The 15,573-nt window shown below is 35.8% G+C and overlaps 1 protein-coding gene across 1 annotated transcript in view; it reads right to left on the bottom strand.

Annotated features, from left to right (window-relative positions):
* The window catches only part of ACER3 (alkaline ceramidase 3), a 100,429-nt gene that overhangs the window by 17,821 nt on the left and 67,035 nt on the right, over positions 1-15,573 (bottom strand). The window contains exons 7-8 of the mRNA XM_053924193.1: positions 15,342-15,400; positions 2,085-2,186 (exon numbers count right to left, since the gene is read on the bottom strand). Of these exons, the coding sequence (XP_053780168.1) occupies positions 2,085-2,186; positions 15,342-15,400 (161 nt within the window). The remainder of the gene's footprint in view (positions 1-2,084; positions 2,187-15,341; positions 15,401-15,573) is intronic.

Below are 15,573 nucleotides of genomic sequence, written 5' to 3'. Positions count from 1 at the left end.
ATGCATATTAACAGATTAAAAACTTTGAAACGTCCTACCAATAACTGAAAGAGTTTATCTTCATCTTTTTTTCCCCCAGGTAACCTACTTATCCATGGAACCCATCATTTAGGTATTACCTTATTAACACCATATGGAACAACTGTTTCCTGGAGCATACTTCGGGAACCACTGGTCTACTTAGCGGTTCATGCAACTAAGGAACTAGATATATGCTTTGCCTATGCCGTGCAAACAACCTTCATGTTAGAAGTGCACCACACAGACTATAAAGTCCTGTGAAGTCCTTTTGCACTTCACAGTGAATCTCGGAGGTGGCTATTATTAGCTTTGCCTTACAGATTAAGAACCTAAAATTCAGAAAAATTAATTGAATTGTCTAAGTCACGCTGCTAGTGGCACAGCCAAGTCTAAAATGCTAGATCTTTTAAGTGTATACCATATTAATATTCTCATTTGTTAGGAGGAAAAATCAACATGAAACACTACGTTACTTTCCTAGATACCCCCATGAATTTTTGAGGTAATTACCATCTCTAAGAACCTACTCTGTTTCTCACTGGCTCTCACCCAGGGGACGATGACTTACTTACCTTAGCAGTGTAAAAGCTCTAGTGGGGTTTCTGGTGGGTATTACCAATTCAGAACCACTCAATTAGATTGCAGCTTTCTAAGCAAGCTGTATTACTTGCTTGCTTATGTAAAGTCTACATTTACTGATCTAACTTTGTATTAAGAAGAATTTCAAATGTGTAAAAGTAGGCAAAATAATAATGTACCCATTATCGAGCTTCAACAATTGTAACTTATGGCCAATATTGTATCATCTAAATTCTCAGCCACTTCTCCCCATCACCCTCTATTATTTTGAAGCAAGTCCCAAATGTATCATTTATCTCTAAATATTTTAGTATGTGTATCTCTTAAGGATTAAAACCTCTTTAAAAATAATCATAATACCATATTCATATCTAAAATATTAACAATAATACCTTAACATCACCACATATTTAATTATCAAAGTCCTAATCATCTCAAACTTTTAAAAAATATCATTGCTAACTCATTTCAATTTTAAAATTTTTTTATTTATTTACTTTTAGAAAGCAGAGAAGGGAGGGAGAAAGAGGGAGAGAAACATAGATGTAGAAGAGGAACATCAATCAGTTGCCTCTCGCACACCCCCAACCAGGGGACCTGGTCTGCAACTCAGCTCTGTGCCCTGCCTGGGAATCAAACTGGTGACCTTTTGTTTCACAGGCCAGGTGCTCAATCCACTGAGCCACAACAGCCAGGGCTCCATTTTTCTTTTCTTTCTTTCTTATTTTTTTACAGTTCGTTTGTTTGAATCAAAATCCAAAAAAGGTCTACACAGTACATTTGGTTGATATATCTCTTGTGTCTTTTAATCTGTATATTCCTTCTCCTTTTTTTTCCTCCCTTCTGCAATTTATTTGCTGAAGAGACCAGGTCATTCATCCTGTAGATTTCCCACTGTCTGAATTTTGTTCATTGCCTCTCCATGGTTCTGTTCAATATAATCCTCCGTCCCGTGTTTACGCAAAACCATTAATTCACAGAATTTTAAGTTGGAAGGACCCGCTATTTTACATGTTCATTGTAATAGAAATTCAGGCCCAGAAAGATAGTGTTTTAGTAACAGACTACAGTCCAGAGACCCAAGATGCAAACTCCAATCAATACATAATTGCTGACAAGATGAAATACGTGCCTTTCTTAGAAAATAACATTAAGCATATTAAAGTACAAAATTATATACATGTATTTCATATCCTTATTTCAAAGCATTCTAATTTCTCCAGTAAAGCAAACTGTGCAGATTTCAAAGACCCAGTCAACATTTAATTAAAAATCCCTACAGATGTTATAAATTATTCTTAGGTCTAAATTTTTAATTTAAACAAGTCTTCCCAGAATTTAACATTACTGTATTGTACATGTCTTTTTAACTTCAACAATGGCAAGAATTCACTCCGGGGCACTAATAATTCTATATGCCTATGAAACTCTGCTTAATAGATTGCTCCCAAAAATATTTCTCAAAGACTGAAAATACATCTTACCTCAGTGAATCACAAAAGATGTTATCTATGTTCCATAATAAAAATCCCAGTAAGAATATACCCAAGGATGTATAACCCAGTCCTCTCAGCCACGGATAAACCCTATGAGAAAATAAAAGAGCACAATGAAATTTTGTCAGGTCACGTAATGATCAAAGCTTGAGGTCATCACGTTCATGAGAAAGGGAAGGTTTTTGTTAGTATTAAATGCAAACCTATTTATTAAATTCTCTAATACACCTGGCTATTACATTTAGCCATTAAAAGGTATGGAGAGAGAATATACCTCTAAGACTTGGCCAGATGTATCAAGGAGGAAATCTGAAAGCCCCTGTAACTTCCAGTCCCATGGAAGTCTCATGCAACAGAATTAACACTGAGTCACCTGTTCTGTGTCAGGCACTGGTAAATTAGACACACGCCACACACACACACACAAACACACACACACACACGTAAAATCTTCAAATAAACCCTGTGAGGCAGGTATTGTTCTTTCATTTCACTGATGAGAAAACTGAAGCTTGGTGAGTTAACCAAAATATTAACAGCAGCTTTTACTTACACCCCCCCACACTTTATAGTTGCAATGAGGTTTCATTGACTTACATTAAAGTGCATACATTTAAAATGTACGTTCGATGAGTACATCCTTATGTACCCATGAAACCAACATCAAGCTCAAGATGATAAATATATCCATCACTTCCAAAAGCTGAGTTTGCATTTCTCTTACAACGTGACATAAATTGAATAATAAAGTACATCCAGTTTATTGTCTGTTTTTTTCCACTTGGTGTAATGATTTTGAAACTCATCCATGTAGTTACGTGTATCAATACTTCAGTACTTTTTATTACTGAGTAGTACTCTACTGTACAGATATACCGTAATTTGTCCAAATACTGATGGACATTTGTGTTGGTTCCAGTTTTTTTACTATAACAAATAAAGCTGCTATGACCATTCATACATATACTTTCATTTCTCTTGGGTAAAAAGCTAGGAGAAAAATGGATGGCTTGTAAAGCAGGTGAATGTTAAACTTTCCAAGACACCACTAACCTGTTTTCCTAAACAGTTTAGGAAAATTATATCATTTTACACTCCTACCAGCTGTGTGTGTTTGTTGTTCTACATCCTCACCAACACTTGGTATGACATCAGTCTTTTTAGTTGTTCAAGTAGGTGTGTGGTGTTATCTCACAGTGGTCCTAACTTGCATTTCCTTAACGACTAATATAATTGAGCATCATTTCATGTGCTAATTTGACATCCATATATCTTCTCTGATAGTTTGTTGAATCTGTGTGCATTTAAAAAATTGTTGTTTGCCTTATTATTGCATTGTAAGAGTTCTTTATATATTCTAAATATAAACCTCTTGTTGGATATATATTTTGCAAATATTTTCTCCAACTGTGTGACTTGCCTGCCATTTTCTTAAGTGTCTTTTGAAGAACAAAGTTTGCTATTTTAATGAAGTTAAGTTTATTAATATTTTCATTACAGTTTGCATTTTTGTGTCCTATTTAATAACTCTGCTAACCAAGCCTATAAAGACTTCTATATTTTCTTCTAGAAGTTTTATAATTTTAGTTTTTACATTTAGGAATATGAATCACTTCTAGAAATTTTTTTTTACCTTTTAGAGAGAGGGGAAGGGAGGGGGCAAGATAGGGACAGAAACACCAATGTGGGAGAGATACATCGATTGGTTGCCTCTTGCATGTTCCCAGCTGGGGACCTGGCCCATAGCCCAGGCATGTGCCCTGACTGAGAACTGAACTGGCAACCTTTTGGTTTGCAGGCCAGTGCTTAATCCACTGAGCCACACCAGCCAGGGCCACTTCTAGTAAATTTTTGAAATGGCATGAGTTTAAGATCGTTTTTAAGTAAGAATATCAAGCTATTCAGCACAATTTGAAAAGATTATCTTTTTCCCACAGAATTACCTTAGAATGCTTACTTAAAATCCAGTCAGTATGGATGCATGGGTCTATTTCTGGATGTTCCATTGATCTAAATTTCATTCTTACCAGCAATACCACATTGTCTTAATGTAGCACTGGGTAAAACAAGTAGTATAAATCCTCTGACCTTATTGTTCTTTTTCAAACCTGTTTGGCTATTCTAGATCCTTTGCCTTCCCATGTAAATTTCAGAATCAGTTTCTCAATTTCCCCCCAAAATCCTGCAGAGATTTTGTGATTGCGTTGAACTTATACATTAATTTGGGAAGAACTCATTATCTTAACAATATTGAGTTTCTATCCATAAAATGATACATCTCTCCATTTATCTAGGTCTTATTTAACTTCTCAGCAAAAATAAAAAACCCAAAACCTATGTTCATAATTTCCAATGTACAGGTTTGCATAAAATTGCTAATTTAACCCCCAAACATCTGACATTATTTGATGTCAGTACATAAATATATAATTTGTGAATACTGACTTGAATCTTGTGACCCTGCTGAATTCCACTTACTGCTTCTGTGTTTTGGTACATGTCCTGTGGTATTTCCTGTACATGATCACGTCATTTGCAAATACTATGTTGGATGGGACTCTCACCAGTATGTTGTTGAACAGTAGTGGTGATAATACATACCCTTGTTTTATTCATGACTTTACAGAAGTTTTTTTTAACATATAATGACTAAAGGAGTTAGATGCTGTAGAGTTTAGAGCTTAGGAAGTTCTCTTCTGTTATGAAGTGTGTAAAGGGTTTTATTTTGTTTAGTTTTAGATCATAAATAGCTGTTGAATTATAAAAATGGTTTTTTAAAATATATTGTTATCATGTAGCTTTCCTTTTTTTAATATGGTGAATGATAAGGACAAATTTTCTCAACTATTTTAACAGTAAGTGTTTGTATGTAAATTAATGGAAAAGGTAATTAAAAATCATCGGGAAAGCACAAGTCTGACTGTTTAATGAAGGTTCTCACAGAAGGTGAGGTTAGGAGAATCATAATCTGTCTTCAGCTTGTTTCAGAGGGTTTATCATAGCCCCGTTTGGGGGAGGCAAGAATGAGTTCCAGGAAACATAAGGTATTAAAACTGTGAAGGCATCTGGCAGGGTTGTAGTGTGGACCAGTGCTGAGACGTGACAGGGTATGATCAGTAAGAGCTGGATACTATTGCGGCTTCCAAGCTCACTTACCAGGGCCAATCTTCAGCTCTCAGCATTAGTTCAAAGCAAAATTCTTCTGTGGGGTGAAATGCATGTCTGGTTATCTGGGCAGCAGGGTGCGCAGGAGAGCAAGAACTTTATCAGCACATGGTTCATGCGAGCTGAGTACAGATATGATTCCGGGGACAGACAACCCATATGCTACCAGGTGTAAGGGTGTATAATACAAAAGGCCCTCAACATTTCTGCCTGGAGTTACACTGCTTCTTTCTTGACTGGCTGCTGCCTAATGTGTACCTAACACCTGACAAATCCTTTCCCTTCACCTTCACCTTCACTTTGGGAATTGGCTTCACCTATCTCTGTGTTGAATTTTCTGTCTTATATACCATGTCTTCCTCTTTTCTGGTTTATTCTCTTATTTTGCTCAAAGTTCCTCAGCAATAGTTTATGGGATACACTTTTTTGAAAACTTGAATGCATGAAAATGTATTTTTTCCCCATATTTCATTGATATTTTGGCTGGCTATTGGATTCTAGGTTAGAATTCTGTAATTCCAGCTTCCAGTTTTGCTTTGGGAAGTCCAAGGCCATTCTGATCCTGATTCTTTGTATGTACATCTACTTTCTAACTGTATAAACTTATGAAATCTTCCTTGTCTGGAATTCTGAAACTAAAATGGGTATACTTTCTCCATGATGCCGGAGAGCCAAAGGGTTCTTCCAATTTACTGACTTACATCTTTTAATTAGAGAATATTTTCTTGATTCATTTCTGGGGATAATAACATCCCTTCTATATTCTCTGCAGCCACCCTTCCCCTTCTGTTGGTACTTCTATTCTGGCCCAGTAATATTTCTACAGAGTTTCTTCTGTTCTTCATTTCTTTCTCATCACCCTGATGGCCCCAGGGTGTGTGTGTTTGTCTCTCTGTCTTTGCTTCTGTTCTTTCCACAGTGAAGCCCATGGACTTGAGGAAACACCTTGCTGTCTCTCCACAGCAGTGGTGGAGAGTGAACCCGAGGGTCCCGAAGTCTTGCTCTGTCGTGTACCATGGCTTTAATGCCTGTCCTCTGGGTGGGTGCTTGCTCGTAAATGGGGTGATGGGGGTGATGGGGGCTGGTAAATGTGGGAGGGGGTGATGGACTATAATGCATTCACAATGTGTGTTCAGAAAAAGGGATTCCAGTGGCTTCTGTAGTTGTACCTTTCAAACCCTTCACTACAGTTTGTTTTATATATTTAATATTTTGGGGGAGGGATTATCTGAATGTTCCTTTTTAATAGCATCTTACTCTTGATACAGTACATTTCTAGAAATATTAATGAATATTTGTTCGTTTTATAATTTTTGAAGTTTTTTCCTTCATGCATAAGTTGTTTCCTCTGTTGATTTTTCTTATGTGTTTTGGCCTCTATCTTTCATACTGCATGCATTCATTATATGTCTGACACTGTTGCCTTGTTCCTAAGAGTGGGAAACTGAAATGGTGACAACAAGCTTTAAGCATATGGCCAAGGAATTTGGACTAATATCCTTCACTGCAGAGTTACTTTGCTGGGCCCACGGTTAGTATCTTTAGGTCTTCCAGGATGCTCAAATTCCCTAAAATAAGAATGTTCCAATTTTCTGCATACAGGTCTTGGCATTCAGCATTCAGAATGCATAAGGTCACCCAGTTCCCCTTATTTCAGTATGGTGTTCACATGCTCAGTTGTGCCTGGTAAAATTGAATCTAGAGACATTGTTCACCCTCCAGAGAATAAACCTCCAGACTTTTGCAGTTGCTCAGTGATATTGAGTGGGTGAGGAGACCTGGTCATTTAACAGTTTCTTAAAGCTTTTAACCAATCCTCTTTATTTTAGATCTCTGCTCCATCTCCTTTTCTAAACTGCTTGTTGCTGTTAATGACTGATACTTGAGAAAATCCTCTGATGAAATCGGGGGTTCTTGGCTTGAGATTTGGCTTTCTTAGGTTAGTTAAGGTAGTTAGTAATTCATTTACTTTCCAGCTTCTGCCTTTATTGGTCTCATTCTTTATTTATCTTTGGGTTTATTCTGTTGACCTATTTTCTAATTATTTAAGCTGGATGCTTAGTTCATTATTCTCGAGCTTCTTTGTTTCTAATGTAAACAACTAAGGCTATAAATTTCCCTCTAAGGACCACTTTAGTTACATTCTACTTTGAGTGTGTAGTATTTTCATTATGGTTCCATTCTAAGCATTTTAATACTTGTATTATGATTTCTTTTTCTACTTCCATTGAAAGTGTCATTTTAAGTTTCCGAATATATGGGCTATTTTGACTAATCCTGTTTTAAGTAACTGTATGACAGTCAGAGAACATGTTATGAAAGATACCAATTCTTTAAAGTTTTTTAACCTGTTTTAAACCTAGCATCTTATACATTTATAATCACTTCATGCACACTTGTAAAGATCATGCATTCTTTAATTGTTGACTGTATTAGATCATTCTGTTACTATGTTACTCAAATTTTATCTATATTCTTGTTTATATTTTTAAAAATGTTTGATTTATTTATTTTTAGAGAGAGGGGAAGGGAGCAAGAAAAAAAGGAAGAGAAACATTTATGTGTGGCTGCCTCTCACTCGCCCCCCACCAGGAACCCAGCCCACAACCCAGGCATGTGCCCCAACTGGGAACCAAACCAGCGACCCTCTAGTTCGCAGGCTGGCACTCAATCCACTGAGCCACACCAGCCAGGGCTTGTTTATATTTTTTTATTCTGAGTTACTGTGTTAAAATATCTCAGCATAATGGAGCATTTATTTCTTTTTTAATTGTGTCAAATTTTTCTTAAAAATTTCCATACAAATTTAAGACTTCCATTTTTTCTAGTAAACTGGATTTAATAATACAACGAACACACATTTTAAATGTCTTAAATATTTTTGTCTTTTATTAAAATGGCTAGTCCTTTTTGTCAGTATTTGTGTAGTATATTTTTAATAGCATTTTCTTTTAAAATTACTGTCTATTTGTTTTAACCATGTGTCTTATGAATAGCACATTGCTGAATATTTTTTCCTGTTTAACAGTCTTTATCTTGTAATTGCTTAGCTTTGTCCATGGATATTTACTGTGATTACTGATATAACTTGAATTATTTGTACTTCTTTATTTTCTGCTTTACATCTGTCCTGACTTTTCTTTGCTTCCCTTTTCCTGCTTCTCCTGATTTCTTTTGGCTTCCGTTTTCATAATCCCATTTAATTCCTTTATATTTTTTAAAAGTTATTGTAAAATCAATCACTGGTTACCAAAAATGGGCATGTAAAATCTAAAATTAATCACTGTAGTACCCTCTTCCCAAATTAAAAAAAGACACCTTAAGAACTATGTAGCTTTAACTATGTAAGATTATCCTCTTGTTTCCCACATGTTATTATGTCCACCTTTTAGTTCCATTTTTAAAATCTTGCAAATTAGGTATTACTTTAAACAGTCACAATATTTTGTTCAGAAAGTCCAATAGGTTACTATTTTTTTTTCTTTCACCATTTTTTCTTGTATCTCAGATCTTTCTCCTAAAAAAATATCTTTTAGGTCTTTTAGTGAGGTGTATTGGAAAACTTTCATTTTTGTTTGTCTCAGAACGTTTTTATCTTACCTTTGTTCTTAAGAGACATTTGGGTATACAGTTCTAGGTTGATGGTTAATTTCTCTCAGCACTTTGAAGGTAAGTCTACTGTGTGTTGACCTCCACTGTTGCTGTTGGTAAGTCTGCAGTAGACTATTTGTTGTTCCTTTGTTGGTAATAGGACTTTTATCTCTCCACGTTTTTAAAATCTTTGACTTTGGATTCAGCGATTTCAGTAGTTTCAATTCCAACAGAAATGCTGAATGAGCAAGATTTAGGCTCTCCAGGAGTGATTTATGAACAAGACTACATAATTATCTTGCCAAGGAGCTTTTTTCCCCTCACATTTAGGAAGCTGGAGAATTGGGAAGCCTCTGGACCAACCATTGCACCGAACATCATACCCTTTTAGCTATAATTCACAGGTCAGGCAGCTGCCATCACACCTGTTTGTTCCAGAGCCATAATATGCACACACTAGGTACACAACAGTAAATGGATGCCTTTCATACTACCTCTTCTCTCCCCCAACTTGACTTGTTTCTGAATCCCAGTCTCAAGTGAATACATGTAAATGGCAGAACCTGAATGTACCTGGAAACTTACCTGCAAAGGAAATATTGGAAATAAACTTTTAGCTCACTAGCATCTACATTATAAGAAGGATGGAATGATGCTGAGGGAACTCATCTATCACATTTGCCATACCTGGGAAAGATTTCTTTTCATTTATCTTGCTTGGAAATTATTCTTGAAGCTGAAAAGTCATGTCTTTTATCAGTTCTGGAAATTTCTCACCTATTATCTCTTTATTTCTCCAATTTTGCTACTCCCTCATTTTGGAACTGCAGTTAGAGGTGTTATTTCTCTTTGATGCTTTCTAGATTATTTCCATAGACTTGTTTTCCAATTTAATTAATTCTCTCTTCAACTCTACTTTTAACTTATCTATTGAGGGTTTTAGCTCAATGATTTCTTAAATGTTAGAAGTTCTTTAATTCTTTTTCAAATCTGGAATTTCATTTTTGATAATCTACTGTTCCTTGGTCACCTTTTCATCTTCTCTTTTATTTCATTAAATATTTAAAAATACTTATGTTTCAGCATCTGATCTGGAGAGTTTATTTCTTCTGTTTTCTGTTTCTGATAACTTTTGCTTACGGTAGCTAATTTCCTCCTCCAGATTTGGAATTACTGATTGTGCGCACATGTCTGATCACCAATTTGTTAAAATCCCAAGAGGCATACATCAGGGGTACATTTCTTGGAAAATAATTTGCTTTTGCTTCTCTAAGGTATTATGGGGTTTTATGAAAGTTGGATCAGCCTGAGTTAAGTTTACACTTGGAGGTTTCCCAGACAATGAAGGTTACATTTGAATCCCAAGTTTGTCTTAATACTGAATAGTGATTATAAATTTTCAGGAAAGTCATTTTTTCCTATCTAAAACTGAGGATGAAAGACCAGTTACTAAAGGGTGTATTATTTTCTAACCCAGCCTTTCACTAACAGTTTATATCTTTGATGGTCCTGGCTTTAGGTCTGCACGTGTGGTGGTGGGGAAACAGTTCCAACTGCCCATGTGAAATATGCCAAAAGCTTTGTCTCCTATCTCTCTTGAAGCTTTTCAACCTAACACTGATTTCCTGGTATCTGCAAATGATTTCAAGTTGATCATGATCTCAGAACTCATTTGTCAGCCTAGTTTGCAGCTCCTTCTTTAGATCTGATGCTCCAGAATTTTCTTTATGTTCTTTTGAGTTCAGCTATGCATTTAAAAGCACGTTTTATAATTTATCCAAAATTTCTAGATGTTTTGTTACAAGAGAGATTTACACATATCTTATCAAACATATCGAGAAACGAAAGTTTTAGAGTTTCAATGTGACTTAAGAAATCTATACTAATAAATATTATTCTGAGTTCCAGGGGTTGCCAAGATAAACAAGACTTCAAGAAACTTACAATCCAGTTGTGCAGACAGATAAGTACTCAATGAACAGTGCTAAATGAAATAATCACCAAATGGAGATTTAAAGAAGGTGTGGCAAGGCAGATGGAAGAAAGATGTTTTTATTTAATAGGATTTACACTGTTACATACTTTCTATAGGTCTGTCATTTGTGTTTCTAAAAGTATTGGTATCTTATCTATCAGATGTGATTTTAGACAAGGACTATTTTGTTTTGTTTTTTTGCTTCTTCACATTTCCCTAAGGTGCCTAGATTCAGTACATAATAAACTGGGGACTTCTGCTTCTGCGAAGAAAAAGTTATACTTTCGCCTATTCTTCCCACGAAGTACAATTACATATAAATAAACATAAGGCTCTGAAAGACGAAGAGAAGAAGGTAGACTGGTTAGGGACTCTGGACCTGAGTAACACTACAGTAGTAAGTTTCAAGCATTTCATTTTTGCCTCATATACCTCAGAGTTAGAACTGAAGAAGCAAGAAACCCAGAAATGCCGTAAGACACAGACAAAAAACCTGTTTACTCTAGCCAAAGGACCAGGAAAGAGGCAGCTTAGCAAGACAGAAAATTTACTTGTTCTTCTATAGCGAAATGCCACAGAAAAAACTATGGCCCCACCACCATCCATGCTGCAATGTCTGATTGGGAACCCAGACTTCCCTCCTTATCAGCTATAAGAAGGTACCCCAACCTCCTTCCAGGCTAAAGCCAAGCAGGGTGGGGCTTGGGCTTTCACCCCCATCCTGCAGTAATGAGCTCCCCACTCCCTAGAGAGTCAGTGGAGACCACATGGGGAGCCTGGACTTCTATCCTTATATGGCAACAAAGGGTACTTCTCTCTCACCATTGTGGTATGTCAGGGGAGACATTCTGGAGAATCAGAACTTTTACCACTGGCCAAATGTAACACGGTCATATCACTGAGGTGTCAGTGGAGGCCACATGGTGAGCAATAATTAGGCACTCCTGCCTCTCCCAACCAGGGTGGTATCAGAAAGGCCCAATAAAGAAATGGGAATTGTACCCCAGCCCAACAGTAACAAGAAGCTCTTTCCCCCACTGTGTACCCACAGAGGCCTAGGAGGAACCTGGACAGCTATCAGTATTTGGCAGTAATGGGGTGGCACTCAGGGACCTGTGGGATTATAACAAAAGACCAAACATTCATGCTATTGGTGTCCTGGAAGGAGAGGAGAAAGAGGGTATACCTGAAAAAGTACTTGATGATATAATGGCTGAAAACTTTCAAATTTGGTCAACACCTCCCACTCCCCAAAAGAACAACTATTAAAAAAATTATAAACCCATAGATTCAAGAAGTTGAGCCAACCTCAAACAAGTTAAACTCAAAGAAATCCACATCAAGACACATCATAGTCAAATGTCTGAAAACTAAACACAAGGGAAAAAATCTTGAAAGCAGTGAGAGAGAAAAAACACCTAGCCTATGCTATAGCTGAAAAACACTTTGCATGACAGGGCTTCTTATTACAGAACTTGAAGGTCAGAAGGAAGTGGCGCACCATTTTGCAAGTACCGCAAAAAAGGAACTGTCAACATAGAATTCTATATCCAGTGAAAATATCCTTCAGGAATGAAACAGAAATCAAGACAGTCTCAGATGAAGGAAAACTAAGAGGTTATGTTGCCAACATATCTCCCCTAAAAGGATGGCTAAGGAAGTTTTCTAAAGGAAATGATGAGAGGATGAATCTTGAAATGTTCAGAAGGAAGACAAATGAAAAGAGTAAAAATATCAGTAAATACAATATATGTTCCTTCTCATTTGGAGTTTTAATATTATGATTTTTTATGGTTAGGGCAAAAATCATAATACTATCTGATGAGGTTATAAATGCATATAGAGAAAATATTTAAGATAATGTATTTTAAAGGAAACTGGGAAAAGGCACTGTTACAGGTTGAATTTTTCCCCCTCGAAAAAGATACACTGAAGTGCTAACCCGCAGTGTCTCAGAATGTGACCTTATTTGGAATTAGGATCACTGCAGATATAATTAGTTAAGATGAAGTTACACTGGAGTAGGGTCGGCTCCTTACCCAATATGACTCTTGTCCTTATAAAGACATGTGAAGACACAGAGACACAAAGAGAACACCATATCATAACAAAGGCAGAGACTGGAATTACGTAGGTAGAAGTCAAGAAATGCCAAAGACTGACGGCAATCCACCAAAAGCTAGGAAGAGGTAAGGATGGATTCTGATACAGGTTTATACAGAGGAAGCATGGCCCTAGTGACAGCTTAATTTCTGACTTCTAGCCTCCAGAACTATATGATTTGAGGAGGTATTCTATAGCTACAGTAAACGAGAGGGTGGGATTGGTGAAGAAATAGACACATAGATCAATGCAACAGAATAAAAAAACCCATAAATAGATCCACACAAATATACCCAAATAAATTGTGAGAAAGATATAAAAGCAACTCAATGGAGAGAGGATAGCCTGCCTTTTCAACCAGCAATCCTGGAGCAGTTGGGTATCCACAGGTAAAAAACACATTGACCTATGCCTCACATCTTGAACAAAAACTAACTCAAAAGAAATTATGAACTTAAATGTGGAATGTAAAACTATACAAAACTTTCAGAAAAAAACATAGGAGAAAATCTAGGATTTGGCACAGAATCCTTAGACTTGACACCAAAGGCATGATCCATTAAAAAATATTGATAAGTTAGACTTCATCAAAATTAAAAACTTCTGTTCTGTGAAAGATCCTGTGAATAGGGTGAAAAGACAAAGTACAGACTGGAAGAAAATATTTGTGAGCCACATATTTGATGAAGATTTAGTATCTAGAATATATAAAGAACACTCAAAATGGAACTGGGAAAAAAAAAAGACAGAAACAATCCTATTAGAAAATGGGTAAAGACACAAATAGACATTTCATCAAAGAGGATATTCAGATGGCAAATAAGCACATAAAAATACTTTTGACATAATTAGAAATTTAGGAAATGAGAATAAAAAGTACAATAAAGTATCAGTACATACACTTAAGAATGGTTAAAGTAAAAAACAGTAACACCACCAAATTTTGGTAAGGATGCAGAGAAACTGGGCCACTCATACACTGCTGGTGGGAATGTAAAATGAGAGAGCCGCTCTGGAAAATAGTTTGGCAGTTTTGAGAAAAACTAAACATACAGTTTCAATACAACCTAGCAATTTCATTCTGGGCATTTATTCCAAGGAAATGAAAATTTATATTCACATGAAAACATGTAAACAAATATTCATAGCAGCTTTATTTATTATAGTAAAAAACTTGAAACAATCCACGTATCATTTAACAGGTGAATGGTTAAACTGTGGTATATCCATATCATGGAACACAGCTCAGCAATAGAAAGGAATAAAGTATTGACACATTCAACAACTTATATTAATCTCCAGTGAATTATGCTATGTGCAAAGATCAATCCCAAAAGTTACACATATTATATGATTCAATTTCTATAACATTCTTGGAATGAATACAAACTAGAAATGAAGGACAGATGAGTGGTTGCCAGGGGTTAAGAATAGGGGGTGAAGAGATGGGCGGCAGGGAAGTAGATGTGACCATAAAAGGAAAACACAGGGATCCTTTTGTTGACAAAATTATTCTGTATCTTGACTATCAATTTCAAACCCTGGTTGTAATATTGCATTATAGTTTTGCAAGATGTTTACCATTGGAGGAAATTAGTAAAGGATACTAATTTCTTTAAAATGCATGTGTTTGCTTCTATAATTACTCCAAAATAAAAATTTAATTAAAAAAATAAACCCATAAATCATACTATTTAAGGAGCACCTACTGTATGCACAGGCCGTACATAAAGTACTCAAATGAATATATTATTTAATCTTCATAAACTCTATACAGATTATATCTATTTCCTAAATCATTTTTCTGGAACACTGGTTCTTTGTGACATTAACAACCTTCTTTGAGAGGTGTTCTATAAAAAGGGTTTCTTAGTCAAGTAGTTTGAGAAACAAAATTTTTTTTAGTCTAGGATTTTTTTTAAAGATTTATTTATTTTTAGACAGCAGGGGAGGGAAGGAGAAAGAAAGGAAGAGAAACATCAATGTGTGGTTGCCTTGTGTGTGGCCCATCCTAGGGACCTGGCTGGCAACCCAGGCATATGCCCTGACTGGGAATCAAACCAGTGACCCTTTGGTTCACAGGCTGGTGCTCAATCCACCAAGCCACACCAGCTAGGGCTAGTCTAGGATTTTTTAAAGCCTTTAATATACTAATGTACATTACAAACAAAAGGAGGCCATCACATATACTTTTCTTCAACTTTCTCTAATTTTAGAACTCTTGTTTTCACATGATGCTTATTAATAACTTGCTTAAAGTAGTATTCCTTGTAATTATACTATAATAAATGTTGGGTTATAGTTTTCAATCAATATCCCTGCTGGAGTTTGGTTTTATCTGTTATTTCAATTTAGGCTATAGACTGCCTGAATATACTCTAACCATAGTGTTGATGATCCAAACCACTTACCATGTAACAATATAAATAGATCGAAGTACCAATGTGAAGACCAACATTCCATACATGACCTAAATAAGAAAGAAAAAAATGGAGTTAGTAAAATCATTATTCCTTGGCAACTAAAGTATATTTTACCTACAGAAATAGCCCTCCCAATTAAATGTAAACATTATCTTCATTATGTTTTAAAGAACAGAATTTTAAAAAATATGTAATTATATAATTAAGAGTCATGCTAACC

This window comes from Desmodus rotundus, chromosome 5, assembly GCF_022682495.2.
Source record: "Desmodus rotundus isolate HL8 chromosome 5, HLdesRot8A.1, whole genome shotgun sequence".
Taxonomy (NCBI): Eukaryota; Metazoa; Chordata; class Mammalia; order Chiroptera; family Phyllostomidae; genus Desmodus; species Desmodus rotundus.
Note: the sequence above shows the minus strand (reverse complement) of the source record. Positions and strands in the feature narration are given on the sequence as shown.